This window comes from Semicossyphus pulcher, unplaced genomic scaffold (assembly GCF_022749685.1).
Source record: "Semicossyphus pulcher isolate SPU_LCO1_2020_fin unplaced genomic scaffold, fSemPul1.0.p SCAF_25, whole genome shotgun sequence".
Taxonomy (NCBI): domain Eukaryota; kingdom Metazoa; phylum Chordata; class Actinopteri; order Labriformes; family Labridae; genus Semicossyphus; species Semicossyphus pulcher.
In genome coordinates, this window is record NW_027211699.1 from 4,839,960 (window position 1) to 4,867,624 (window position 27,665).

General features: G+C 40.7%; 1 protein-coding gene across 2 annotated transcripts in view; it reads left to right on the plus strand.

Annotated features, from left to right (window-relative positions):
* The window catches only part of LOC138604128 (protein kinase C beta type-like), a 110,549-nt gene extending 90,451 nt beyond the window's left edge, over positions 1-20,098 (plus strand). Inside the window, exons 16-17 of one of the 2 annotated variants that reach the window (XM_069675983.1) lie at positions 1,079-1,219; positions 18,965-20,098. In XM_069675983.1, coding sequence (XP_069532084.1) covers positions 1,079-1,219; positions 18,965-19,117 — 294 coding nt within the window. In that variant the 3' untranslated portion in view covers positions 19,118-20,098. Of the gene's footprint in view, positions 1-1,078; positions 1,220-6,005; positions 10,581-18,964 lie in introns of those variants that run through there. The other variant, XM_069675982.1, reaches the window with a different exon arrangement.
* Positions 20,099-27,665: the final 7,567 nt, after the last annotated feature.

Here is a 27,665-nt window from a genome sequence, read left to right on the forward strand (position 1 = left end):
TCATTGACTTATAATAATTAAAGGACATTAGCCTTTTATCTGTTAGCTTAGCATTATTATTCTGTGATAGAAGATAATAAACCATGCAACTCTCTTGGTTGTCGTAGTCATCAACATTATCGTTTAAGCCCTAAGATGTCTGCGAAGGTTCTCAGTCATCCAGGTCATGGTAGTACTAAGTTTATTTCAAAAGGTGACTGGACTTGGTTGAAGATCTTGAAGGTCGTTGGGCTCACATGATCCTGAGTGTGTGATTCAGCTGTTTGGGCAGAGAACGAACGAACCACCCACCAACACCAGAGGGCGCTAACAACTCTGTGCTATTTGGCCAACAGCCCTGGTTAACGACTCTCCTTTGGTTACACATCCATACTAATGACCTACAGAGGCTTATATTTGTAGCTCCGTCCACCAGTCAGTTTAGAACTGAAGAAGCCTTTCGGATGAGAGGTGAAACGTCTTCAAGAAGTTCAACCAAGTCCAGTTGCCTTTTGGATTAAGCTTAGAATCCGTCCTAAAATCTATTCATTAACCTAACCAAGCAATTCAACGCCCGAACCATAGACTGTATAAATTATGTACGTAGCCACCTTGACGTCACCCATTGGATTGTCAAGCTCCTCTTTGAAGCCTTGAGTTTGGCTTCTTGGCCACCGCCATGTTGGTCTCATGGGGATTGAGCAGCATCTAGAGTCAGCCTCAAGTGGCCACTCGAGGAACTACAATTTACAGTAAGGTCAGGCTAAAGCACCAAAACTACTCAGGGTTTGGGTTGAATAACCAATCAAATTGCATTCTTCTGCCCTACAGAACTGTGCTTTATCTTTTCATCCACATTTATGGTGTTGTTTCAGTATAAAGAGTGTTGGAAAGATAGAAAGATGGATTCATATTAGCTTCCAGATCCGGACAGAAGGAGGACAAAGTGAAGGGAAAAGAATGGAGATAGTGGAAAGAGAAGTTAAAAAAAAGTGTTGATCAACAATAAATAATTGACTAAGATATAAAAATGTATGTCAAATGTGTCGTGACAAAAAAGGCGGGAACTTGCAGTAACTCCTTCTTCCTGTCTGTCCAGCTGATGACGAAGCATCCAGCGAAACGACTGGGCTGTGGTCCGGAGGGGGAGCGAGACATCAGGGACCACAGCTTCTTCCGCTACATGGACTGGGAGAAGCTGGAGAACAAGGAGGTGCAGCCGCCGTTCAAACCCAGAGCCGTAAGTCTGAACCCGACTTGAACCTGAAAAGAATTGACATGGGTGGTGCAAGGGCGCTAATTGGTCGCCCACCATATTGGAGACCAGGAGTTTAATCCCAGTTGGTGGTTAAATTCCTGATGTTTTTGTCCCGTATTTTGCTTCAACACCTCTCTATTTCCTCTGTTTCTGTTTTTACTTCTACTGTGATGCTTCTGTCTCTTTCCCCTTCCTCTGTATGGGACAATGTAACAGGTAAGTCAGGAAATGATGATGATGGTGATGAATGGGGGATGATGAAGGCAGTGGTGGTGATGATAATAACACAGGAGGTGTTGATAATTGCGATTGTGAAAATGATGAGAAAGGTGGAGCGATGGCTGTGGGTCAGATGAGGAAGACGACAGCGCGGTAAAGACTTTGGCGATGGCGATGACGAACAGAGAAAGACACTGATGATGAAGATATGTTGGCGAAATAAAAACACGACCCGTTGTCTTGATGATCTTTAGAGTTTCTGGACCGGTTAAGACGCACATGTCAGTAACAGTGCCCTGAAACAACTGTATGTTTGTGTTTTTGTTTTTCTACAACAAAAATTAGTTTGATCCTAACTCAAGTCAGAATGATTTCATCTTAAACTGAGACACACACACCAAATTACGTACACACACTCGCACAGCCTTAGGCCAAACTGCTGCTGAGGAGTTTTTCTGAGCTTTTTATTGCAGCTGTCTTGGCCCACTGGGGCTTTGTGTTTTTGTGTGTGTGTGTGTGTGTGTGTGTTAGAGTTTTTAACTATGCCTCCTTGAGGGGACACAGACTTGAGACCAGCTAACTGGGGACGGCATGTCCAATTGGGGACATGCTGTCCCCGATATTACCCTTTAAATAGTTCTTGTGTCTGACTGTATAGTTCCTTGAATACAGCATTTTGGCTCTTGGCTTCAAGGTTCTGTTTTTGCAGTTTGAGGTCAGGATGAGGTTTGGGAGCTGTCCAAGTGAATTGTTGTAATCCTTAAATGCATGGCGCCCCCTAAAGGGTTTCTTACTGGGGCAAAGGGGAGCTGTTCGGGTTAAAAGGTGCCCAAAGTAAACGTGTTGGTGTCTGGATCAGTAATGCTGCAATCTGCGTGCATGCTTGGGTCTCTATATCTACATTTTCCATGTGTGGGTATAGAGGTCACCATCGGGAGTTTGCTGTGTTAAACCACCGAGGTGTTTCTCTGATGTGACTCCTACCATATGTTGTCAGATCGCTCCTTCTCTCCTCTCTCCCTCTGCATCGCCCCCTTCTTTCTGTTTGATCTCTGACGTCTTTTGTCTTTCACCTCCCTGCTCTGTCGTTTGCAATCTCTCTCTTTTTGTCTTTCTTCTCCTTCCTTCTGAAAACAAATAAGTGTTTAGATGTTTAGAGGAGCCGGTGTGTTTACCCTGCATAAAAGTTTAGGGCTCAGTCGAGCATCTGAAGGTGGCTCTTTGATCTTTTTTGGTGCTTATTCAAGCAAAGTGTGTTTTGTTTTGAAGAGGGGGCCTCTCTGTATCTCACGAACCGTTTTTCTTCAGAGTGGTGTGTGATGATGTTTTTGTTCAGATGATTGTTTATGAAGGGTTTTTCAAAGTCGGTGTGGCTGGTTGAAGTTGCAGCCTTTCTTTGGTCAAGATTTAGTTTCCTAACTGTTTGTGATTATGGTCGGCTTGTGGTTTCACACACAGAACGCCTTTGAAGAGTCTGTTTGATGGCTTATCAGAGGAGCTTTTGAATGTGTGATTGTCTCACTGACGTACGAGAAGGCTGGTTGACTGACTGGTGGCGGTACAACGGATGGTAGCTGGATTCACACAAAAATACGTAACCAGCGTGTAACAGGCAGAAAATAATGCTTGACATTTGATGTTCACTTCGCTCAACCAACGCTGGTCTCGTGTTGAGTGAGGAGATCTCCTCATTATAAGTTAACTTTTGTTTTATGTATGAAGCTTCTTTGGCTTCACTGTAAAATAAAAAGGTGCGTGGCGGCCATTTTCCTCTGATGACAAGTGCAAGATGCTCAAACACTGTAAAAATGTTGTATTGATGTGTTCAACGTTTCAAATCATGTAGAAAATCAGAGAAATTGATATAATTACACTGCATAATTATAGCTTATTAAAAGTGATGGTAGCTAGCAATTGGTTGAATGCTAACATAAGCTTTTGTGACCTAGCCAAAATTAGCTAAAAACAAAATACATGTGACCTCATTAGGACAACTAAGTCACAACAGCTAATGGTAGCATTCATCCAATTCTTAGATAACATTACCTGTAGCTCTAAACATCATTAGCTAGGATTTTACACATTTCCTCTTTTATCTTGTAACACAATGAAACGGTTGTGTTAGCTGAAGAAGTGGCTGAATGCTAACGTTAGCTGTCGTCAAACAGTAGCTAATTTCCCACTCACAGATATTTATATAATTTCACCGCCTAATTTCAGCTTAATAAAAGTAATGGTAGCTAGCAATTGGTTAAATGCTAACGTAAGCTTTTGTGACTTAGCTGTCGTTAGCTAAAACCAACATAGGCTACGCGTAACCTCATTAGGACAACTAAGTCACAACAGCTAATGTTGAATGTTGAACCAATTTCTAGCTAACGAAACCTTTATCTCTAAACATCATTAGCAAGGGTTTTACACATGTTATCTTGTAACACTATGAAATGGTTGTCGTCAAACAGTAGGTAGTGACCCTCCGGATTTTCAGTGTCCAGTTGGTCAGATTCCCAAATATGATTTGAAACCTTTGATAACAGCAGTACAACAATATTACAAAATAACACGAGCTTGATGTTAGAGGAAAATAGCTCCTTTTTTATTATTTTGCTGATGTGAAAAATGATCTAATCCATGACTCAAACCGTGATCCTATCGGAACCGTGAATCTGTTCCTCCCCTGCTGACCGGTTGGTTTAAATGATTCATCTGACCGGTAAAAAATGGTTATGCCATCACCTTGGACTTTCATGTACAGTCCTTGTCTTCGGTTATAACTGTTCATCCGTCTGTCCATCGAGAAATCTGTTGTCAATCCATCCTCCACATAAACACTCCATCCATCCGTCTATCCATCCATCCTTCCACCAATACATCCATCTGTTCACCCATTCATCAACCCATCTGTCCACCCTTCAACACATTTTTATTTGTTCTTTTCTCTGTGTTCACAGTTTTCTCATGTTTATTTCTGTTTGTTTGCATGCTCTCGGGCTCAGTCTCAAATTAAACCTGTTCTGCAGTGCACTACTGTTAAAAAACAACCTCACAGTATAAAGCATTCATTAAAACCTTACTAAAAAGCTCTACATCTCTTAGGATATCTCACCCTTTCTTTTGCCCTATAACCTTCAAGACTCAAAGTTTAACTAAAATTAAAATCAACTTTTTATGTCCTTCAAAGGGCATTTTATCCAAACCAGACAAAGTTACTCCCCTGGTATAAAAAGCGTTTAATCCTTGATTTGAGTATGTGACAGTTCTTAGTTAAGGTGTTGTGTCACTCATTTAACGTCCCAAAGGTGCAAACTCTTCCCACCTGGCTTCTCCAAACAGGTTAAAACAAACGCAAGTAATTAGCTGCAAATACTACGACTCGACCCTGGTGTGTTTCTCATTCCACTTATTTCCCCAAACTATAAACAGTCCGCCTTAATTTCATTTGGTTTTTTTAGAGTAACAGGAATTTAATGAGTTTGTAGTTCTCCTCTGGGGAATGTAGTCAGAGGACATTGAATCCTTGTTGTGTTAATTAAAGCTCGGTGCAGTGATGGAGACGGGGGGGGGGGGAGGAATACCTCGGCCCACAGTGCCCGTGAGACGTACTGTCGGGAAAATATAGTTTTCAAGTTAATAACTTGTTTTATGTACTTAGATGGACGCTAATCTCACAGGGATATGAGCTCTTTTTGGGCTCCCAGTGGTCCGAATGGGATAATGTGGATTGACTTCTTCTTTGTCTGTTACTTCTTGTTAAGATTTTAAGTTGGCCAATAGTTTGATTGGATAGTGATAGATGGTCTTCTTCTTCTGCTGAATTTATACATCTTCAATCCAACACATTTAATCCTCATCCAAAATATCTCGAAAGTTCTTTTCTTCTGAGCAAATATCCAAAAAGATTTCGAGTTATTGCAACAGCTATTAGCGCGCTAGCTGGTTTGTTTGTTTGATAGTGTTTTGTTATCTCAGCAGGTCTCCACAGCTGCAGCATGTAATTAACCCACAATTACCCCCAATTACACCATAATTATCTCTTCGCTTTGAGCCTCGTCTTGTACAACTATTCAGAAATTACAATAAAATCCAATATTAAAACTTAAAAAAATAAAGGTCAAAATGGAAAACGTGTTCAGTTATTTACTTCCTGCCACGTTGGGAAAGTTCTCGAGTGAAATGGTTGTCACCTAAAAGTAATCCGATGTAGTGCACTGCCACAGGACGTTTGAGACTTCAGTAAAGTGGTTCTATTTTAAATTGAAGTTGAATATGTTTCAAATATTCAAAAGAAGAAACCTTAGGTGTGCTTGATTTGTCCTCTCCTTGGAGTGGTATTATTATTTTTCCCTACAGTGAGGGATAAATCAAGCGCACCCCAAGCACTGATATTTGAAACCATGTTCAAGTAATGTCATCTCACACCCTGGTTCAACCCGCCATTCCCCTTCTTTTGTTTTCCTCTCCTTCTCCTCCCACCCCACCCCGAATCCATCCATTCCTCTCCATCCCCACCCCTCCCTTCTTCTCCATCCCTCCCCACCCTCCTCAACAGTGTGGACGGGATGCAGAAAACTTTGACCGCTTTTTCACACGCCACCCGCCGGTGCTGACCCCTCCCGATGAGGAAGTGATTCAGAACCTGGACCAGGACGAGTTCCAGGGATTCTCCTTTATCAACCCAGAGTTCCCGGGAATTGCTGCTTCCACCCCTGCCGCCGAGCAGGCTTGATTTCAGCTCATGCATGGACACATGGACACACACACACACACACTCGCAAACATATACATTACCATTTCCCCATACAATCAACCCTACATAACCTGGAACACACACACAACCACATGTCAACTTTAAGTTCCCTTGAGATGATTCGTGCTGTCACATGCGACAGGAAGCCATGACTTAATGTGACTCACAGAGATGTCGAGTCAGCTTTAAACACATTTGTTGTACACACTGCTGATGATGTGTTGGCCTGAATGCATGTAGCACTCTAGTGCAGCATTGAAAATAGCAGATAATTAGGATTGAAGTGGAAAAAATTCAGTATTTCGCCACGCTACTACGTTTAAATTTGTACTGGTTAGCAAGAAATTAGCCCGATGACTTATGCTCTAAATTTTGAAATGTGATTCACAGGCTGGTCAATCGTTTTCAACTTGTGTTGCTCCCAGTGTGAACATACCATATATAAAAATATATATAAATACCAGATATGGTCAGAATTAGGATTCAAAATTGACGAGTAATGAAACACCAATGCACCTAACTACAGAATATAGACATTTCCCAGCACACACAAATACACCGCTGCATCATCTGCATACGACATATCTACAGCATTCAATGTTATGAGTTTTTTTTGGTGGAACTTGTGATTAACTTTCCTTTAAGTCATTCCTCGACTATTCCTGCGCATCCTGAGTTCGGCCTGTGTTTCTGGTGTGCTTTTTATTCAGTGTTTAATAATAATAATAGTGTCTGTATGTTTTATCTTTATCTTAGCTAAAACTGGAATGCTTCACATACTTGTGCATGAGTTTCTATATCAATAATAGCCCTGGACTCCGTCTCCCAGCAGCATGTTAGCATGTGATCTCCGCAGCCATGTGCAGCCATTGTGTGGCTGTTTTTCATTGTTCTTCAAATATGTATAAAACAAAAGCACGATATGTAATCTCCCCAATGAGGCAGTGGAAAATCAGACAAATATCAGGTTTTCCAATGCGTCTTATGTGCTCCTTAGAAGAGGCATCATGATGATAAAATGCTGCTGGGAAACGTAGTCTTTATCTAAGCTTCGAGTTAGTTGAATAGATAGATAAAACTACTTCTTATACTCTGATTCTCTGTTATCTAGTATTTAAGCAATGAAAGAGAGTAGTAGTTAGTTTCTGTGCATGATACCAATACCTGGGCGTTTGTTTACAACGTATGTGTGTGCACGTGTATGTTTTATATGTGTGCGAAGGAGTACTGTGTACGAAACTGAACAATTGCGTGTGTGTATACCTGCCTTCCCGGCCCCTCGTGTTCACATTTTTTTAATCATATCAATCAGTATTGGTATGACCCACTTTACTTCCAATGAGCGGCTCCACTAGTGGCAGAAGTGAAGAAGGAGACAGCAGTTTCCCTGTAGGAATGCATGATATTTGAGTTGAAATAAGCAGACTAGCACATTGTAGGAGGTTTCAGCAAAGAGACAACTGATCGGTATTGACGTTCAGTATCGCAAATTCCACCTCGATAGTTCCTGGAAAGCACCACCTCAATACCAGGGATGTTTCGCAGGTTAGAATCTGTGGCCTGAAATGTAAAGCTGCAGCAGTGTCCTGCTTTGGACATTCAGGTTAAGTACCTCAGCATCTCAAAAAGTTCCCTGGCCTGGGAGAAGTTTCTTCGCTAGAAGGCCTCAGCCTGGATTTCCAACAGATAAGCTGACCAATATATCATGCAGCCCTACTTCTCTGGTCTACTTTATAGTTAAAGGGTTGGAGAAATACACTGTGATTGGTGAAGTAGCCATCTGCTTGTGCAATAAGAATTTCCATCCTAGCAGAAGCAAATGTGGGCACAGGTTAAGGCTAAGGCTAAATTCTGTATGTGTGTGTGTTTTATCTTTTGTTTTCCCCAGCTAGCAATAATGTTGTTGACAGGAAGGTACTGAACCAACCTTCAGAAGGCTCGGGTTAGGATGTGATTAATTAACATGCAAAAGACTGTGAGGTTCTGCGGCTTATTGGTAGGCATATTTATCTCGGCAGAGAGAAAGAGTGCTGTACTGTATACACTTAGGCGCAGCTGATGTTGTGTGGAAGCAGCTGAAGTGCTTCCAAATATCACACTTCTCTTCATCACACGGGGACATCAGGGGGGGTTTGCCTGCAGAGGGGGCACAATCAGGTTCATCAGTGTTTATCAGGAATTCTAGCATGAAGAAGAACAATGCTTAAGTTGTGAAGTCATTTCAACAAAAAGTTATTCAGACATGGAAGTCACTCTGAAATAGCATGACGAGTGATAGGACATTATCATGTCTGATTTAATGGAACATCCACATTAATGCAGGATCAAAGTGTTTATTAAAGTTTCAATTTACATTCCCAAAACATTTCTTGCAACTTTTTTGCAGAAGATATGGATACACTTTTGTTTCTGTCTTCTAGACGTAAAACTTTTCCAACACATGGTGGGAAGGGTCAGATGCAATTAGAGTTTATTGCCTTTCAAGATACTAGCGACGGTTGCTCCGCGTGATGCTGACTCAACCCAGTCCCACAGCAATTTGTGACATAGTTATCAGACGTAATCTAGAGGAATTTTTGAAAGTGAGCACGAATTTCCCTTTTTCATGTCAGTCAGCACGACTGCGTTACATTTTTAGTGGCAGGAAATACATATTGGCATCCCTCAGGGCTCTCCGTCGGAGTCCTTGTATTTTTACCCAGGCGGTCGCTGTTTGTGTCCCATTAACACTGATGTATTATTTCAGCCCAAACCATGATCTTTTCCAAACACAAACAAGCAGTTGTAGTTCAATGAGGTTGAGGAAAAGGTAAAAGTTTGGGTTAAAATACGGTTTTGTAAGGAACTTTAAGATAAAAAATACAAGTCATGTTATGTAGTAGGGGTGGGAATCGCAAGGTAATTCACGATACGATACGCAATATGTGGCCCATAATAACAATAATATCGCGATTCTGCAATAATTGATATATAACAAGACAGTCATAGAAGGATACATCACGATACCTGATTAACTTGTTTGGTCAATTAATTTCTGTTCATGTCACCCTCATTCATGCCAGAAGTGGTGAAAGAAGTGAGTCAAAATTGCAGTTTATAGCAACATATATTTGTAAATTAAAATATCAGTATCTATTTTATCGATATATTGCGGTATAAATTTTTTGTCCCACCCCTATTATGTAGCTGACTTAACTAAATTCAACTCAAATAGCTCACCTATGACTTAAGGTCTTAAGGGTGCTAGACCCGTGTTCATTCAACCCATCCATTCACCTAAAAGCCACACTAAGAAGACTTTGTTGCTCTTTATATACATGACCTGACTTCTATGTTGAAGGCATGAAACATTCTTCCACTTGAAACGCATTACTCTGAAAGTCGTGCTGACTGACATGAAAAACTTGAAAATTCCTGTGCATGTGCATAAATCCTTTAGATCACATTGCGAGAGCATTTAACGAACTGTCATGAGACTGGTTGGGCTGACCTTGGTGTAATTGGTTGAGTCTGTCAAAGGAAAGCTGTAGGAGCAAAGGCCAGATCCCCTCGGGAATAACAAAAATTCAGACTGTTGGAGTGAGGATTTATAGTTTCCCTTTAGTCGCCTCATCAGCTCCCTTAATGCACTTCAATGAAACATCTTTAAGATGCTCTTTTGTGTCATCGACACCTGCTATGCCAAGACATTTGCCATTTTGATTGGGTTAATGGATGGGAAAATGTCATAACTAACATCTGCATAAGGTTGGTCTTGTCTGTTTTCTCTAATGTTAAAGGCTGCTGATGAGTTCAGCACAGGAGAGCAGCTTTAACGCTTTTTAGCCACGATTATGAGTCAGCAATTAAACTGATGTGTGATGATGACTTGACGATGTAAAGCTAGATCTGTGTCCATTACCTGTGTCATACATTCATTGTCTGTATTCTGGTACAGTCAGTGTCTCCTGTATTTTTGCAACAACAAATAACTATATATACCTATAAAAACACATATATAACTGTGTCAAATGTTTATATATAATTATACACCATGTTGTCAGTATTGCAAAGGACGAGTGAAGGAGTCTTACTCCAGGATTTGTGTTTTTGTTTCTATGATTCCTTCTTGCTGACGGAGAAGCAAAATGAACTCTGCATGAAAAATGCTTTTTATTAGTTAGAATTTATATACACATAACATATTCGGATGATTCATGTTTAATGTGTCAGCAGTGCTCCAAAAGTGTGATCCAAGCTACTATGTGTGAAAATACAAAAATATATCTGAAGAAAAAAAAACAGAAAAAATGCTTTTCACAATGCTTTCCATGTGCCAAATATTTTTTTGTTTTCCAGGAAAAACAGGCATACCTAAAATAAACGATTTAAAAGATGTGTTAGGGGATGTTTATTGTCTTCATATCATCTTCATTGTGGACCATTTTAAGCGCTTCAAAAAATGGAGAGTGGAGAAGGAGGAGAAAGGGAGATTAGAGTGATGGAGGGTGACATACGGGGAGTAAACGGGAGAGAGAAGAGCAAAATGGATGAAGGGGAAGAAGAGGGGAGCAATCCAACAATGACGGGAGGCGAGAGGAAGAGGTAGTAAGAAGGGACAGTGGGAAGCAAAGGGAGGCTCTGTGAAGCGAGGCAGGCGGCTACGACAGGCTGTGCATATTTCATGGCTGCCACTTATCATAAGAGCCTTTCCCTGATGGGGGAGCGTAGGTCTGATGACTTCAAGGAAATAACATGCAGAACACGGCCTACATACACACAGCCCTGCTGAGCCACTCGGCTGCTTCACGCCACCTCGAAAGCTGCTCCCAATCCACTTTAGTCAAGCTGCTGCTGCTCTTACTAGCTGCACATTTACTTTTAATAAGGGTTACTGTATCTTGCACCATTTACTATCACTACTATAAAACACTGTTTACAAGCGTGGACGCAAACTAGGTGTACGGGGTTCTGAACTGTCTGAGCATAGTGTGCCTACAAGCATCTGCTAAACTCTACTAGGAATTTGAACGTGGGAATGTAATTATAAAACTGGATAAAATTGACCCTGGACAGGTGCAATATGAACATACAACCTTTCAAAACATTCTTATTTAAAAGGTTGTAGCACTTGTTGGAAGGATTAGCTGCGAGGTTACTCGGTAGTCACTCTTTCAACCAGGCTGAAAATCTGATTTTTTTGAGACAGCTTTTAAGGAAAATTTTGACTTTAGCCCTGTGTTAAATAAAGAAAATACAATTCAGCAAATTATCCCATTAATGAATTTGTTGTTTGCACCAACCATGTAACATGCCTAAATTAAACATGCTAATTTGCTGTCTTGCTGAGAGTTAGGTGAGAATATCATTATATCTGCCGGTTGAATAGAAAAAGCTAAAGCAAGGGGGGCTAGCTCAAATTAGCATAGACTGGAAACGAGGGGAAACAGCTAGCTTTGTTTTGTACAAAGGTAGAACAAGACTACACCAAAGTTCACAATTCAGTATATCTAATTTGTGTTTCTGCAGAAGACAAATAGGAATGTATAAGCGTCGTTTGTATTTTTTGTAGGGATTTTTGTGGATGTATCCTTGGCCGAGGTCAGCGACTTGCAAAGACACAATTAAGCTAGCTAGCTGAGAGTTCGGTAAGAATGTCAACATTATGTCTCCCTGTTGAGTAGATAAAGCTAAAGTAAAGAGAGCTAGCTAAAATTAGCGTTAAGAGTGGAAACAACGGGAAACAGCTAGCTTGGCTTGTTCAAAGGTAGAACAAGAATCAACCTACCAACACTGCTAAAGCTCACTACAGGAATTTATGAGCAACATTTGTGTTTTAAGCGAGGAGTTTTGTGCATGTAACCTTTGCCGAGATCAGTGACTTCCTGTAGAGACAGAATTAAGCTAGCTGTCTCCCCTCCTTTGAAAGTTTGTTTTTGTATCTAATTCATTCTATTCAGAAACGTAGGCAAACACTAACCGTGCAATATGCTTAAAAAACATGCTAATTCACTGACTTGCTGAGAGATAGGAAAGAATATCATTATTATATCTGCTGGTAAGATAAAGGGAAATTAAAGGGAAACAGCTAGCTTGAGAATACCAACACTGCTAAAGCTCACTAATAAGTAGGCTATATATGGTTACAGGAATCTAAAAGCAACATTTGTGGTTTGTATCCATGTCGAAGACTTCCTGTAGAGACAGAATGAAACTAGCTGTCTCCCTATTTCCAGTCTTTATAGAAACTTTAGAATTGGCTAAAAGACTGAGCTATAATTTCACACTGTTGAAAGTTTGTTTCTGTATTAAATTAATTTGGTTCATTAGAGACACAGGCTAACGCCAACCATTTAACATGCTCTAATTTGCTGTCTTGCTGAGAGTAAGTTGGAAAATACTGACATATCTGTTGGTTGAATTGATAAAGCTAAAGCAAGGGGAGCTAGCTTAAATAAGCATAAAGACTGGAAGTGAAGTAGCTGTCTCCCTATTCCCAGTCTTTATGGAAACTTTAAAATTGGCTGAAAGTTTGTTTTTCTATCAAATTAATTTTATTCATTAGAGACATAGGCTAACTATTTATTGTTTAACGCCAAGGTTATGCACTCATTCACAAACACAGCTAATTAGCCTGCAAGCTATACAACATTAGGTCAGATGATATCTGATAACTCAACTTGTAGCTACTTTTTAACTTGGTGTTCTTTATATTTTTCTGTTGAAAATTATGTCTTTGTTTCTTTATGGTCCATACTCTCCTCTCCTCCTCTTTGTTGACTATATACATATTGTCATGCAGATGTATTTTATGCAAATGTATCACCACAGCAACACAAACTCCTGTGTAACAGTAAGTTCTGGCTCATAAGCTGTATAAAGTTTGTATTGGAGTGGATGTAATAGCCATGTACACAGTAAGCTGCAGCAGTGCTGGAGTGCGTGTGATAATTAATTCCAAATGTTGCGGCCCCCAAATTAAAGCCAGTGGCTTTAGCACAAAGCCGCCTGCGCTTATCAGCCCAAAACAGGTCAGCGTTCGATACCGCCTTTCATTCACCCTTCTCTCCTCTTCACCTCCCCTTTCCTCTGTGCCTCCCACTCTCCCCACATCCTCAGCTGACATCGGCTCGTCTCCCGCTAATCCTCTCGTTACTGAAAAGAGATGGGGTGAAAGAGAGAGAAAGAGGTAGAGGGGAGTGACGCAGAGGAAGAGAGGGAAGGGGAAGGGAGGTGTGAAGAGGCAAAGACTAAATTAAAGACTTAGAGTCATGTTTCTCTATTAAAACCGCAGCCGCTGGAACACAGTGGCTTGAAAAGCAATCGCGTGATGCTACCCTATATTCCAAGCAATCTATCTATACATCTATACCAAGGGCCACTGATATTTATCTCCCTCCCTGTCCTTTGCTGCCTCTCTCTCCCTCTTTTTTCCCTGCATATCTCTGTCTCTCTGCCTCACAGCATTGACTGCAATTGAAGCGTGTTGAGATGGAACACATTATGAGCTGACTTACATGGCTGGCAGCTGTGTGTATGAGTGTGTGTGAGATAGAGTTTATATGTGTATTTTAGATGGTTAATATCTGTTTGCAGTGTGCATACTGGATTTACACGGTTTTTGCAACATGAACACACATATTTCTGTGCTTGTCTTTGAATTTAAAGTCTTATCTGCGAGTCATAAGCTGAGTGGCATTTAGTTTGACAGCGTATCAATTAGAAGTAGCGCATGGGCATGGACACGGGCGAGTCAAAATGATCAAATTGTCCTTCGGGGTAAAATATTATTATGAGCATATGTTGGTTCAGCTGTATTGAAACTGCACTGAAAGATACCACACATCACATTTAGGCCTGTGTTTAAAGTCCCACACCAGCCAGAGCGCTTAGAGTTTTTTTTAAGTACAGTTATTTTGAAACAGAGAATGGGGGGCGGGGGGGCGGTTGTCACCATATTCACCCAGTGGCCATTTCCTCTGAAGTCACGCTCCGGTTGGGAAGCTCAAAATCTGCATGAGGGATAGTGAAAAACAGAGCTCAATTCCTAGCTAACATTAAAGTGTTAGCTAGCTTACAAAAACTTGCTGTAATTGCTGTTTGCTACAAATGTATGCTTTTCCTTTGGTATCCTGTAACACTATCAAATGAAAACATTAGCGAGGATGTGATTTAAAGCTAACGCTAGCTGTTGTTCAAGTTAGTTAATGGTTTATCAAAGATGTTTAACTTGGAACGTGGCCCGATGTCCCTCTCGATTCTCACTTTCCATTGTCTTTTCAGTTGAAAAGAGTTGGTCAGCTAGCTAACGACAACAACTAAATCTGTTCATTAATGACAGAGGGTTTGGGCAGAGCAGCAAATGTCAGGTAACGTCAGTAAAAACGATGTATTGCAGCTTCTTTAACTATATGTAACTATAGTAACACTTCTTAATTGTTTTGAGCGTATAATTTAGTTTTTTTTTACCGTTTTGCTCATCAAAATTATCCTGAAATGACCCAAAAATATATAAAATATCACAAAAATTACAAAAAACAATGGAGAGGGACTGCATACTCGACTTTTAACTGACCAAGCCCCTCCCCCCTTAGTAACTGTTGCTATACCTGTTGAACATTCCATTCCACAAAGACTAAGCTATATGCTGTTTACACTGATAACATTGGCGGCTCCCGGTTGTATTAGTCATTTTTAAAACAAAGGATCCTCTGTTGGGCATTTTGAGAAAAGCAGTATGGAAACGGCAAATTTAGTTAAAATGTCGTCAGTTAGTTTTGACGTCTAATTTGGGAAGTAAGCCTCACCACATCCACATGAATGTCGTGCCCAATGTCTCTTGCGAGGAGGCACTCTAGTGGAAATCATGCCCAGGAAACGTGAGGTGGATCTGGGCCGGCGATGCAGGTGTGTGTCCCTGTGGATGGAGGGATCTCCTTGCAGGCGATGGGGGATTTGGCAGATAAAGGTAGGAGACACAACCATGGTTGGTTCCTTGAAAGCTCTCCTGTCCCTCTCTGTGTCTCTCGTGGCTGTTTCCGACCCCTTCTTCTGCCTCTCTCTTGTCAGTCAGTAGAAACTGAACATTGTTGTGATGTACAAGCTTGAGTTGACCTTCCACCTTTACGTGTTGAAGATTCTTCTCTCCTTTATTCCTCTGTTTAACTCTTTTACATGGTGTCAGATACTCAGACTCTTGACTTTGTGTATGTATTTTTATGTATTTATGGTTGTGGATTTTCTGAGATCCTCTTGTGTTGTTTTCTCTGTGACTGCAGCTTTTTCAGTGATGTGAATATTTATGTGGCAAAACCTTTATTTGACCCATTTCCTTCTCTCCCTCTCTGCTGCCCTCCCGCCCGACCTACCTACCTAAAAAAATAGGTCTCTTATGCCAGAATTAGTGTGCTTTCACACCTAAAGTCTGTTTGTTTGAAACTGTTAAATTGCTGCATTTTGATGCCTGAGGAAACTGCTCTGATTGGTCAGAATTTTCACGTGGGAAAACTCCCTGAAGTGAACAGAGAGAGAGAGAGAGCACACTCCTCGCAGACTTTAATGTTTTGTTGTTGTTTTTTACTTTTAACCAACATTGCTCCACAGATCGATCAGTTCATCCTGTAGTTTTTCACTGAGCAGTTTGAACACCTCCGTGTTCTTGTGCGTTTCAACAAGCATTTGTGAAATTGTTTGGTCTGCCCATATTTCTATCAGAGCCCTCACCTCGTCGCTCCCCCACGTTTGTCCTCTACTCATCTTGCTGCTTCGCTGTCTCGGCAAGTGACAACATCCGTTAACAACCCACAGGGCAGTTTTCTGGTTTGCTTCCTGTAATACTATGCGTTCCATTTAGCTTGGAAGTCGAAATTCAGAACTGGGAATGACGTCACATCCGAGTTAAACGCGTTTCAGTACAACAAGTCGGAAAACCAAGATATAGACCCCTCCAGTAAAACAGTTGTTGTGTTTGCTCTCTCGGAGAACGGACAACTACAGAACAAATATGAGGTCCACAACATGTCCACAGATAGAAGTTTGACAGTACTGTGTGTACCACTGATTTAATGAGACACAAGACAGAAGTGATTCTAAACAGTTAATACTGCAGCTTTCATACTGCAGCTTTTATTTACTGTCTATGCACGGAGCAGCCATCTTTGATTATGAGGTTGGTGAGGTTCCTCCAGCTTTCCGAGTAGGAAATCCAACCTCAGGGGGCGTTCCAGTTGAAATTTCCGACTGAGAACTCGGAAATTCCGACTTCCGAGTACAAATGGAACGCACCGTTAGGTCCTACCTTGAGTCCGATTACATTTTCACCTGAATCGAACCGGACCGTGGCGCTTTTGGACACAGGCCGAGTCCCGTCTTTTCTGGTGGCCCATGGTCCTGTGGTTTGGTTCGCACCAGAGTTTGAACGGGTGTTCTCACCTGCCCAGCTGGAAATGTTTTGTTCTAAGAACGTTCTGGGAATGTTACGTGCGATGTTCTGGTAATGTTTTGAGCGGGAAGTTTTTACTTGGTTCCCAGAATGTTCCTTTTAATAGCAGGAGAACGTTCTCTCAGAAAGTTGCAGTGAGAATGTTCAAATCACATTTCAGTAACGTTTCATAAATCACGTTCTGATGGTTCAGGCCGTACTAACATCCTGAAAAGACCATCAGAATGTTGCAGTTAAAACGTTTTGTCTTAGTTTAAGTTTTATTGTTACAAGAACTTTAATTGAAATGATAAACATCCTTAAAACGTTCTTTGAATATTAGATTAAAACGTCTTCTTTCTAACGTTATTAGAACGTAGGTGATGTTAGCCGATGTTATGGGAATGTTCCCTGCTAGCTGTGTGTCCAAATGAACCACCGAAAGCCCGGACCAAAGCTGTCAGGCCTGAGCGCACCCTTAAACATTATGGGCTATATTTGCTCTTCTGAGTAGGATCAATAAAGTAAACATTGACCATGTTGGGGATGATATCCATAAAGTTATACTTACTTCTTTTCACACACATTTAATTGATTGACTGGTATCACAAAGCTGTATGTGCTGGCTCAGCAAATTCACATGACAACACTACCACACAGTCTATGCTTCACCTCACTCTCTGAGAACATCCTGTCGGCCATATATGGCATACAGCGATACGACCTCTCCTTCTCTCTGCTCTTATACACAGAGCCTTACAGAACCATGAGAGCGTATAGCATGGGTAGCCTCAATAAGAATTAAATCCCCGACCATGTGTTACAGTGTCAGTGAATCAAATGGCAGCCGCTCTCTTTTACCGCATCTTACATGCCCCTCCCCCCACCCCCCACCCCCCTTGCCTCACAAACATACACTCCTCAATCTTTAACACCCTGCTCTCGCTCTCTTCTTGCCTCCATCCATACACCCACTGAGGCAAGCAGTGCATTAACAATGCCCTGCCCTGGAGAAACCCTCCACTACCGCGCACACAAACGCACACATACATATTGGAGATTTCCCTCACCTCCTACACAAAGTCACAGTTGCTGTTGCCTGTACTCAAGTGTCTCTCTCTTCTTTCCTTGATTCTTGTGGCCTAGCATCTGTTTTTCCATCCTTCTGTCTCAGTGTTCACTCTCCTCTGCACTTCTCTATCTCTCCCAACCTATCCTTATCCAAGTATCTTTTTATCTCCACTTTTATCTTCCTTTCATCTGTAATCATTAATACCAGTGCTCCTTATCGCATCTAACATGTTCCTGTTAATTTCTATGTAAACCCGCATACCAGCAGCAGCAAAGCAGAAAGAATACACTACTCAAATTTTTAGCACACCCAGGCTTCTGTAGCAACGTCTTTTCTTGTCAGGTCAGGTGTAGTATGTCTTCTACAGTCTTGTACCTGTCAAAGCAGACACGGGGAGGCTCGTTGTTGAGCTGTAGAAGTATCCTGGTCTTATAGAGATAATGTTAAAAAAAAGAAAGAGAAGGAAGCAACATAAACGTCATTTGAAATCACAAAAGCATTTTAAATTCATCAAGTATGCAATGTGTTCAATGTGACAAATTCTGGGTGGTAGCGTTCACAGGACACAGCTTCCTGTATTGACAGTTCAATGGTTGCCTTTACATCAAATTACTTTTGAGAGTTTCTTTTTTAATCAATCTTTTATGTTTATTACGTTTGTTAATAAGTTTGCTGAGATCTGCTTGGGCCTTTATGGATTTCCAGGATGAGGTTCTTCTGAAATTACGATGCAACAAGAGTGCAAACAAAATCAGAAAAGCTGAAACGCCAGTAGTCTTAGTTGAATACTTAACATTCTTGGTAAATTTCCAGAGAGAAGACGACAAGAACGATACCACACTTATACCTACATTACAGTACAGCCACAACAAGCTGCCGATTAGCTTAGCTTGGTTTAGCTTAGCATAGCAAGATTGGAATAGGGAAAACAGCTTGCCAAAAGAAGCTTCTAGGTAGATTTAGTTACTTTCAGACCAAGCTTGGCTAGCAATTTCCACTTGTTTCCAGTCGTTATGCCAAGCTAAGCTAATTAGCAACTGGCTCCAGCTATATATTGAATAGACATATTTGAAAATGATCGCTCTCTAGTCTCATTACAAGTTGCTTTCCACAGTTGTTGAACTATTCCTGTAAACATTTGTTGAATGAAGATGAAGATGCGCTTTTATGCAGATGATGTTGTACTTAAAGTTAAATAGTAATATTGATTTGTCTTCTCATTTTCTCATCCCATTCTCCTCCAACCATTTTCACCCTTCTCTTTCACCATCTCATAAACACCATTTGCAGAGGAACCGCCGCGACACCTGTAACTTTGACAAGGAGTTCACCAAGATGGCAACGGATTTGACGCCGACAGACAAGCTGGTCATCATGAACCTGGACCAGGATGACTTCCTCGGATTCTCCTACACCAACCCTGAATATGTTGCTCCCAATTAACCCAAACTTTATCACATTGATGGACTAGTAGAAAACGAGGTTTCAGAGCTGATAGGGGCAAACTAGCACTAAAAATGGAATTATTTTGTGTTTGTTCAGTTAACGTCTGCACTGCTTTCTTGGCCACACTTAGGTTTGTCCAACAGTTTAACACAAACAGGGTACCACACATTAAACTTTCACATTAGACTGGATACCAAAGATTTTGAAGTATTGTATCAAAAGGGGTGTCAGAATGTGCTTTTATACAGGACAGAAGCATTGGTGGTATGCTGGATTTATGGGAAAATACCAGTTCCAAAAGTCTTCAATTAATTATTTGCATTAACAGTGTTTTACAGGGAAATGGGCGGATCAGACACCATACAAACCACACGACCCCGGTCTTGTTTGCCAGCTGAAAAAGCTCTATTTTGTAATTTTACAGCACAAATCAGAATAGATACAAGCAGCATTGTCTTTGAATTGGGGAATCATTTTTTGTTTTTGGTCATTCCAACCAGAATTTTGAGTCTTGTCTGCTGTCATACCTGAAAGAATGCTTTTTCCATGCGGTCTTATTCCTGGTTGTCAAATACCAACGCTTTGTCACTCCCCTTTGTCACCACGGACGCACAAGGTGTGTCTTCTTCATGTCTAAAGCCCCTTTTCCAAATGCCCTGCCTCCTGAACTCTCACTGCATTAGAGTTAGCAATTGTCCGAACTTGACGCAAGAGGTTTTATCTTGCCAGCCCCCAGTACAAAGTCTGTTTAATCTCAGATTGAGCCATTGTATCAATGTTCACTTTAGGTGTCACACAGGACTCAAACCGCAGTCTCTGGGATTGAAGTCCTGGGATGTTTGTCCCATCTATCACCACTGACCACCATCCCTACCAGAATTTGTCTGCCTTTCTATAGCTTCACTAAGGGTGCTTTCACACCTCAAGTCCGTTTGTTTGATCCGAATCAAAGACCAAATTGTTACTCGAGTTTGGTTTGTGTTCACACGGCAGCTTTTACCAGTGGACAGAATAGTGGACCGTTTCCTAAACTTGGTCCTACTTTAAGTCCGACTTTAAGAGCGTTCTCAACTCTGAGAACCATGACCATGGTTCAGTTGGAAACAGACCGAGTCCCATCTTTTCTGGCGGACCATGGTCTGGCGATTTGGTCCGTGCTAGAGTTCAAATGCTTGTACTCACCTTTCCAAAGAAACCAGACGTTCCGAGTAAAGTCCGAAACTTCGGACCAAATCCGTGAGGTGTGATCGCACCCTAACAGCAGCTCCTCTGAGCGTCTAAAGTTGCAGTGGATTGGTTTACATTGGAGATAGTTGAAAGCGTTGTGTGTCTTATGCTTATGTTTAAGGATACCTTGTGCATCCTTATGAAAGCCAAGGGCCATGACAAAGCGTCTGTAAATGACAACTTGGGAATGAAAGTGTGCTGCTTTTTCTACGATGTAAAGTTTCAACAAGAGGACATGGAAACATGGGACCAAAACAAACAAGAATTGTACCTGGCTGCTTCTAGATTAGCTAATGTTTTATTAGATCACGAGTGGACCAAATTAAAAAATGCTATGTTGTTTGTTAGCATATCATGATGTTAGCTGTTTTATACATGTTAATCCCTTTACTCTAAACTCTTTGTAAAACTGTATAGAAGTCAAACTTTCTGAAGCTGACAAACTGCATCCACACAGTGAGGAGTATCTTCTGCAGCCATCGAAGAATGCTGTGTGTCATTTTGACGTGCGTTTTGACCGTTGTTGCCTGTTTCAGCCAGCCTGTGTACACTTTTATGAGTAGCACTGTAACACTGCTGACACACATTCAGACTGAACGTTTCACACTCGGCGATCACAGAGGAATATGCTTAATGAGCAAACTTCACAGCCTGTCAAACCTTTTCCTATTTCATTTCCTCCTTTGGCTCCTTCCTTCTCTCTCTCTCTCTCCCCCCTGGTGTCTCTCTCCCTCTATTTATCTCTTGTTTTGGCTTCTACCCGTACTTCTGACAGGCCTTGCTGGGAGCCTAGCAGGACGTGATGTCACAGGGTTGGCAATGTGGCAGCCACTAGCAGAGCGCACACACAACACATGCAGATGCACACACAGCGAATGAGGAGCTGCTTTGACAACCCCCAAGTGAGCAATTTCCCAAACAGCAATAATAAAAAATAGCAATGCTGCTTTTTTTCCCAATAACTTATTTTAAATTCCTTCCTCTACAGTTTGTGTTTGTGTACATGCTCTGAGAAATGTCCATATTATATCATATATGTGTGAACATGTTTGTGTGTTTGTGTGTGTGGTTTGCTTCACTGGATGAAGCCAATTATTTCAAATTCAGCTCAAATTCAGCAAATCTGCCTTCCAGCTTCAAACCACATTATAGGCTATAATGCCAACAAGCTATGTGTATGTACTTGCACACACACACACACACCAACATGCAGCCATATACAGTCCAATCCATGACTGAGGGTTGGAATTATGAGGTGAAGCGTAACAAGGCGGACAATGACTGTGAAATGTTCGCTCCTGGAGGCACACAAGACATATACTGTAGGTCCATTACACAGGCCTCGATAGTCCCGGCCCCCCTTCTTTAATCAGCACAAACAGTACCCACATGTATACTGTATAGAGTCCATATGCATACATTGTACATATTTACATGTATGAGTACACATCCCTCCCAAGTCGTTCACCTTCACCGTCACCGTTCTCTTATAGATGTTGTAAACTCTAAAATATAAAGTGTATGTGTCCACCTTTTTTTAAGCGTAGAGCTGTATATTGCTCAGGTCAAGGGTGTAAATATCTCCTCATGTTAATCACGCCTACTCTTAACATCTGCTGTGGGGATTGTAGACCCTGAGGCATTCAAACGCACACAACAGCAGAGTCTACCTGTGTGTGTGGATGAGTGTGTAACTTCACATGTATTTTTTGTACAAATTAATGTAGGTCTTTCTTTAAATCTTATATGAAATCTCCGACAGCCTCACGTCTACAATAACAGTAAAAGTGTGTTTTTGCGATAACATACTCATCATCCAGTTTCTCCTTATGGTTACGCTTGGTGTTCAAAATCAGGACTATTAGGAATTTTTACTATGCATGCATGTGATGATCTCTCTCTCTCTTTCATATCTCCTTCCATATGATATGGATTTATCTTATATTAAGTGTTGATTGATGGACTGGTGTGTGATAATTACTTTACTAAACATGAATAGAGTTTATGTTGCTTAATGTATGATAAAAGTATGTCTCACGTCATAAGTAGCTATTTATAAAATATTATACGAGGGCCATGTTCTACAACAGAGTATTAGAGCTACATTTAAGAAAAAAAATCGGACATTACGAGAAAAAAGTCATAATTTTACAAGAAAAAAGATGTAAGAGAATAAAGTCGTAATATTCAGAGAATAAAGTTGTAATTTTATGAAAATAAAGTCATAATATTACATGAAAAAGTTGTTATATTAAGAGAATAAAGTGGTAATAAAACAAGAAAAAAATTGCTATATTACAAGAATACAGTCATAATATTACGAGAAAAGGCCGCTATATTACCACAAAACAGTCTTTATATTACAAGAATAAAGTTGTAATATAATGAGAAAAAGTTGTAATTTTAGAAGAAAGTTGTAATATTAAGACTTTATTCTCGTAATAATATTCCGAGAATAAAGTCCTAATATTACAAGAACAAAGTCATTATATTATGACGAAAAAGTCGTTATTTTACGAGAAAAAGTCATCATATTACAAGAATAAAGTCGTAATATTACAAGAATATGTTGCAATATTAACAAGAATGAAGTCATAATATTCCAAGAAAAAGTTGCTATTTTACGAGAATAAAGTCGCTTTATTACGAGAAAAAGTCTTTATGTTACAAGAATAAAGTCGTAATATAACGAATATAAGAAAGTTGTAATATAACGAGTAAAAGTTGCAATATCACAAGAAAGTGGTAATATTACGACTTTATTCCTGTAATAATATTACAAGAAAAAAGTTGCTATATTATTATTATTTATGTTACAAGAATATAGTCGTAATATAACAAGTAAAAGTTGTAATATTACAAGAAAGTTGTAACTTTTACAACTTTATTCTCGTAATACTATTACGAGAAAAGTACTTTACTCGGCTGGCTGCTCTTCCGTTATTTCCCTTCAAAATAACACATAGGCTAACCATAGCTTAAAATTACGACTTTTTTCTTGCAAAATTACTTTTTTCTCGTAATCACAGATTTATCTTTTCTCTAACGTGGCCCTGGTACTCCGTCGTAATGTTTTGCTTCATTTGTACATATAAGATATTTTTCAGTCTGTAGAAGTGAGTCTTCCATTTCCATATGACATTTATACACAGACAAGTTTATGTGCTAAAGGGTAAAATTATAAATATATGGGTGCAATAGAAAAAATGCAAAAAGGGTCAAAAAATATCTGAGGACTGATATATGAATTAATCATTTTTTGCAGGTTCAAACAGTGTTTGACTAAGTGGTGTCCTCTTTCATTCACTCCTTTCTTTCTTCCGACCTTTTCTATGATCGCGCCTTTTCATCTGTCATTTTATTTTGTTCTCTGACCTTTCCCTCCCCTCCCTCCTCTCTCATTCAGCTCCCTCATTGTCTTTTTCTCACCTCATTTTCTTTTCTCTTGACCTTTACCCCTCTCTGTAAGCACAACCCATCCTCTCCACCACTTTCTGCGTTTATTCTCTTTTCTCTTTAAGGTCCATTTTCCTTCTCTTTGTTTTCATTCTGTTGCTACCTGCTGGTCCTAATCCTCATCATTGTCCTTGATTTGTCCCTCACTGCTTCCGGTAACATTTAGGCCTTCCTCTCTAACAATATGTAGCCATGTTAAGGCTACTTGACATTAAACTTGAATCTGTTGAGCTGTTAGTGCTTCATATTTGATGCTTCGCTCTTGAACTTATTTCTGCTTTGACTTCAGCTGGGCTTTTGTGCTAAAAACAAATAGTTTAACAATAACCTGAAGATAGTTTTGAGTTTCTACATGCAGAGAACAAAAACGTACTGCAAAAGACGAGTAAGAATGTGTCTTGTGAGATAGTTTACCGATAAGAAAATGTGTATTTGTGATGTTTCTGATTGTATAATAATAAATCATTCTGAAAGATCACATATTGTCTCATTTCAGTCAAATGTTCATATTTTCTTCACATAATAATTTTTGGTCCACCTTTTCACAGAAGCTAGCTAGCCATTATTATCCTGGACTTGGTTTTTATGTAACTGAACATAATTTAGTAACACATGCGCCGGGGCCTTAAAAGCAATACTATATTTCAAGTGCTGAGACAAAGATAGTGAGCTAAACGTTGGGCATTGTTTCACAGCTTTGATTGGACAATTATCGCTCAGGGGCGGGTTAAAGTGAACGGTCAATTAGCCGTGTTATCTATGTCTTCGTGTTTATGCGGCTCCGCTCTGATTCTGTGGTAAACTTGCGAGAGAAAGAAGCTAGCTTGCTGTTGCTGATGAAGAGAAAAAGATGAAGGGACGGCGGGAGCTGAAGAGAACGACAGAAGGGCACTGCAGCACACTGGAGAGGGAGAAAGTGACAAAAGCAAAAGAATCTCCTATTTATTTCATTCAGTGGATCTTTAAAACGCTAAAGAGGGGAGCATGACGGAGGAGCTTATTGGATTTATTTCACACTATCTCCCTCTCTCTCTCCCTCTCTCTCTCTCTGATGCAGCCCTACACACATTTTCATTAGGCAAACATATTAGACACACTTTCACACCATCACAGATATGCCCTCACAATTAAGATACATTCCTTTCTCTGTGTCTCGCCTTCATTCACTTTCTGCTTCCTCTCTCTCTTAATCAATCCAGCTGTCAGGCCTTTGCCCAACCCAAAACACTTAAGTGTCCTCTCTTATTCACATTACACTCCCACAAACACATTATTACCTCCCTTCAGATTCTTTAACTTCAACTAACTGTTCAAAAACTGGAAATTTTGGAATCTAAATGTGGCTAGAAATCTTATTTTTTCTGCTGCATATGGGCGTTTACAGGGGGTGGCCTGGGGTGGCATGGACCCCCTGATATTTGATTGGCCTACCCAGGTGCCAATCCACAACCTATGATTGGTAATCTGCCCTGTCAGATGCGGGACTTACTGTAATATTTTGCTTTGTTGCAGCAGGCTGCTAGCAGCTATTGTGGCATTTCAATGTAGCACATTTTTCTTTTGTTTTTACTATTAAGGGCCTGTGTCCACTAACGGCGTTTTTTGCACTGGCAGTGCCTATTTTATTCAAAATCAATGCAGTTCAGCGTCCTCAGTGCAAAAACACCCTCGGTGTCAGATGTTTTCTCTGTTGAAAATAGTTCAACTTTTAGAACACCGCAGCGCTTGTCAATGTCACCTCTCCCTCACCGACCAATCAAAATCAAGAAGGGGCGGGTCTTACAATATCAACTTTTAACAGTAATGGTGGGGGAGAAGCTAATCCTCTCATTTTTTTGAGGGTCAAATTTCCAGGTGTAGAGCTGCTGCAAATGCGAGGACACGATTCCTTTCCATTGTTTTTATGTTTTCTTTGTTACATTTCCTTGAAAAAACGCAAATATTAAGCAAACAGAGCAATTTAAAACAGACTTAAGGGTCACCACCAAGGGAAGCGGAAGTGCTGCTAGACACCTTTTGTAACCTAGCAACAGTAAGTGCCGGTGCAAAGCGCTCTGAATTTGAGGTTGTGGGCGCTGCCAGCGCAACAAACACCGTAAGTGGACACAGGCCCTTAATGTGACTTTTGGAGACGTTTCCTCTTTAAGAATCCTTAAAGAATCAAGTAGGATTTATATGTTGCCACTCTTTTTAAATAAAAAAAACTAAACACAGAAATGTAACGACTGCATGATAAGACATATTTACATACTTAATGCCCCCCCAATGCCCCAGTTGGGCCCCCCCAGTTGAAAAATCCTAGACACGGCCCTGCTGCTGCAAAAGGATTTAACACACTCGTCCAATAACTCTCACAGTCTTTCATAGAGAAAACCCCGGGGCTGTATCTGAGGACGTTGAAGCTATAAATCACATTTTTGACATATTATCATCATGCCAGATTCATGCCTCATCACCATATGTCCTCTCTCTGCCCGGGAGACATTCCCATCTGGTAAAACACACAAAAACAGAAACAAATATAAACACAGACGCACACAAAGGCATTTATACATACACAGAAACATACTGTAACCCTCACAAATGCACACATGCATTTAAATGGTAGAAACACTTGTCTCTGTATGTGTGAATGTATCCAGCTCCCTCACTCTGCAGCATGTACGTGTCAATCATTTTGCTCTTCCTTACAAGCAGTTCATCTTTCACCCTCTAATTTCTATGTGGTTTCCTCTCACTACTTCCTCTTCTCTTGCTTTCCCCTCCTCCTTCTCCTCCTCCTCTTCCTCCACAGTCTCTGAGAACTGGCCAGAGGCATGAGAAGGTTCCAGCTCACTGAGCAGAAGCCCTGCAGTCCTCCTCCTCCTCCTCCTCTCTTCAAGAACCACCCTGTCCCTCTCTCCTCATCCTCTTGTTGTACAGCCAAAGAGGATGAAGAGAGAGGACAGTGAGAATTGTGAAACGAGAGAGAAAGAAAGGGCAAACGCAAGACGATTTAGTGACTTGAAACTTCATTTCCCATGTAGCTTTTCAGCACAGGAGCCTCTGACCTCACTGCTGCGTAGTTACATCGGGGTTGTACACCAAAGAAGGGTTTCATTGTTCCGATACCGGCCTCCGATACTGCCTATAATGCGGTATCATGAATGTAAGATAGTCAATGCATCTTATGTAATGTTAGTCAAAGCTTGCAAAATGTCAGCAACCTTTTTTATCAACAATATGTCAATATTTTTTTTGCAACAATATCGGAGGGGTACTTAGTAATGACCATAGACTGTATAAAAAGATGGACGACACAACAGCTCCGTAAAACTGAAGCCAAACCCTCTCTAGCACCCCCTGCTGACTGGCTGCAGTATAGGCCATAAGGCCCGCCTCCTCCATGTTAACAGATGGGACATGAGTCAAACTATAAAATCAAAATACACGCCAAATAAATGTTTCTCAAACATGGTTTCTGTCATTATAGTTAGTTCTTATCATGCTGATTTACATCCAAGTGTTCATTTTTCTGACAAGTTTATTTTTAATTAGTTATTTGATGCTGTAAAAAGGATGATTGACAGCTCTGTTGACAAATCCGCCTCCTGCAGCCGATTTGCTCCAGATTAGCAGAGTAGACGAAGACGTAGCTAACGCTAACACTACAAGTGTCATTGAAGTTTCCATACCTGTGAACGTCTGCTTCAGACCAACACAAGAAGCTGTTCTGCTGTTAAACATGCTGACTTGCGTCTTTGCCATTTTTCTGGGTGAGTTAAGTGTGTGTTTTGGTTAGCGGAGGGGGCGGGACATCGTTACCGAGACTGCACCCACCGATCTCTACTGCGCAGCCTCTGGCTCCAAATGACATCACCAG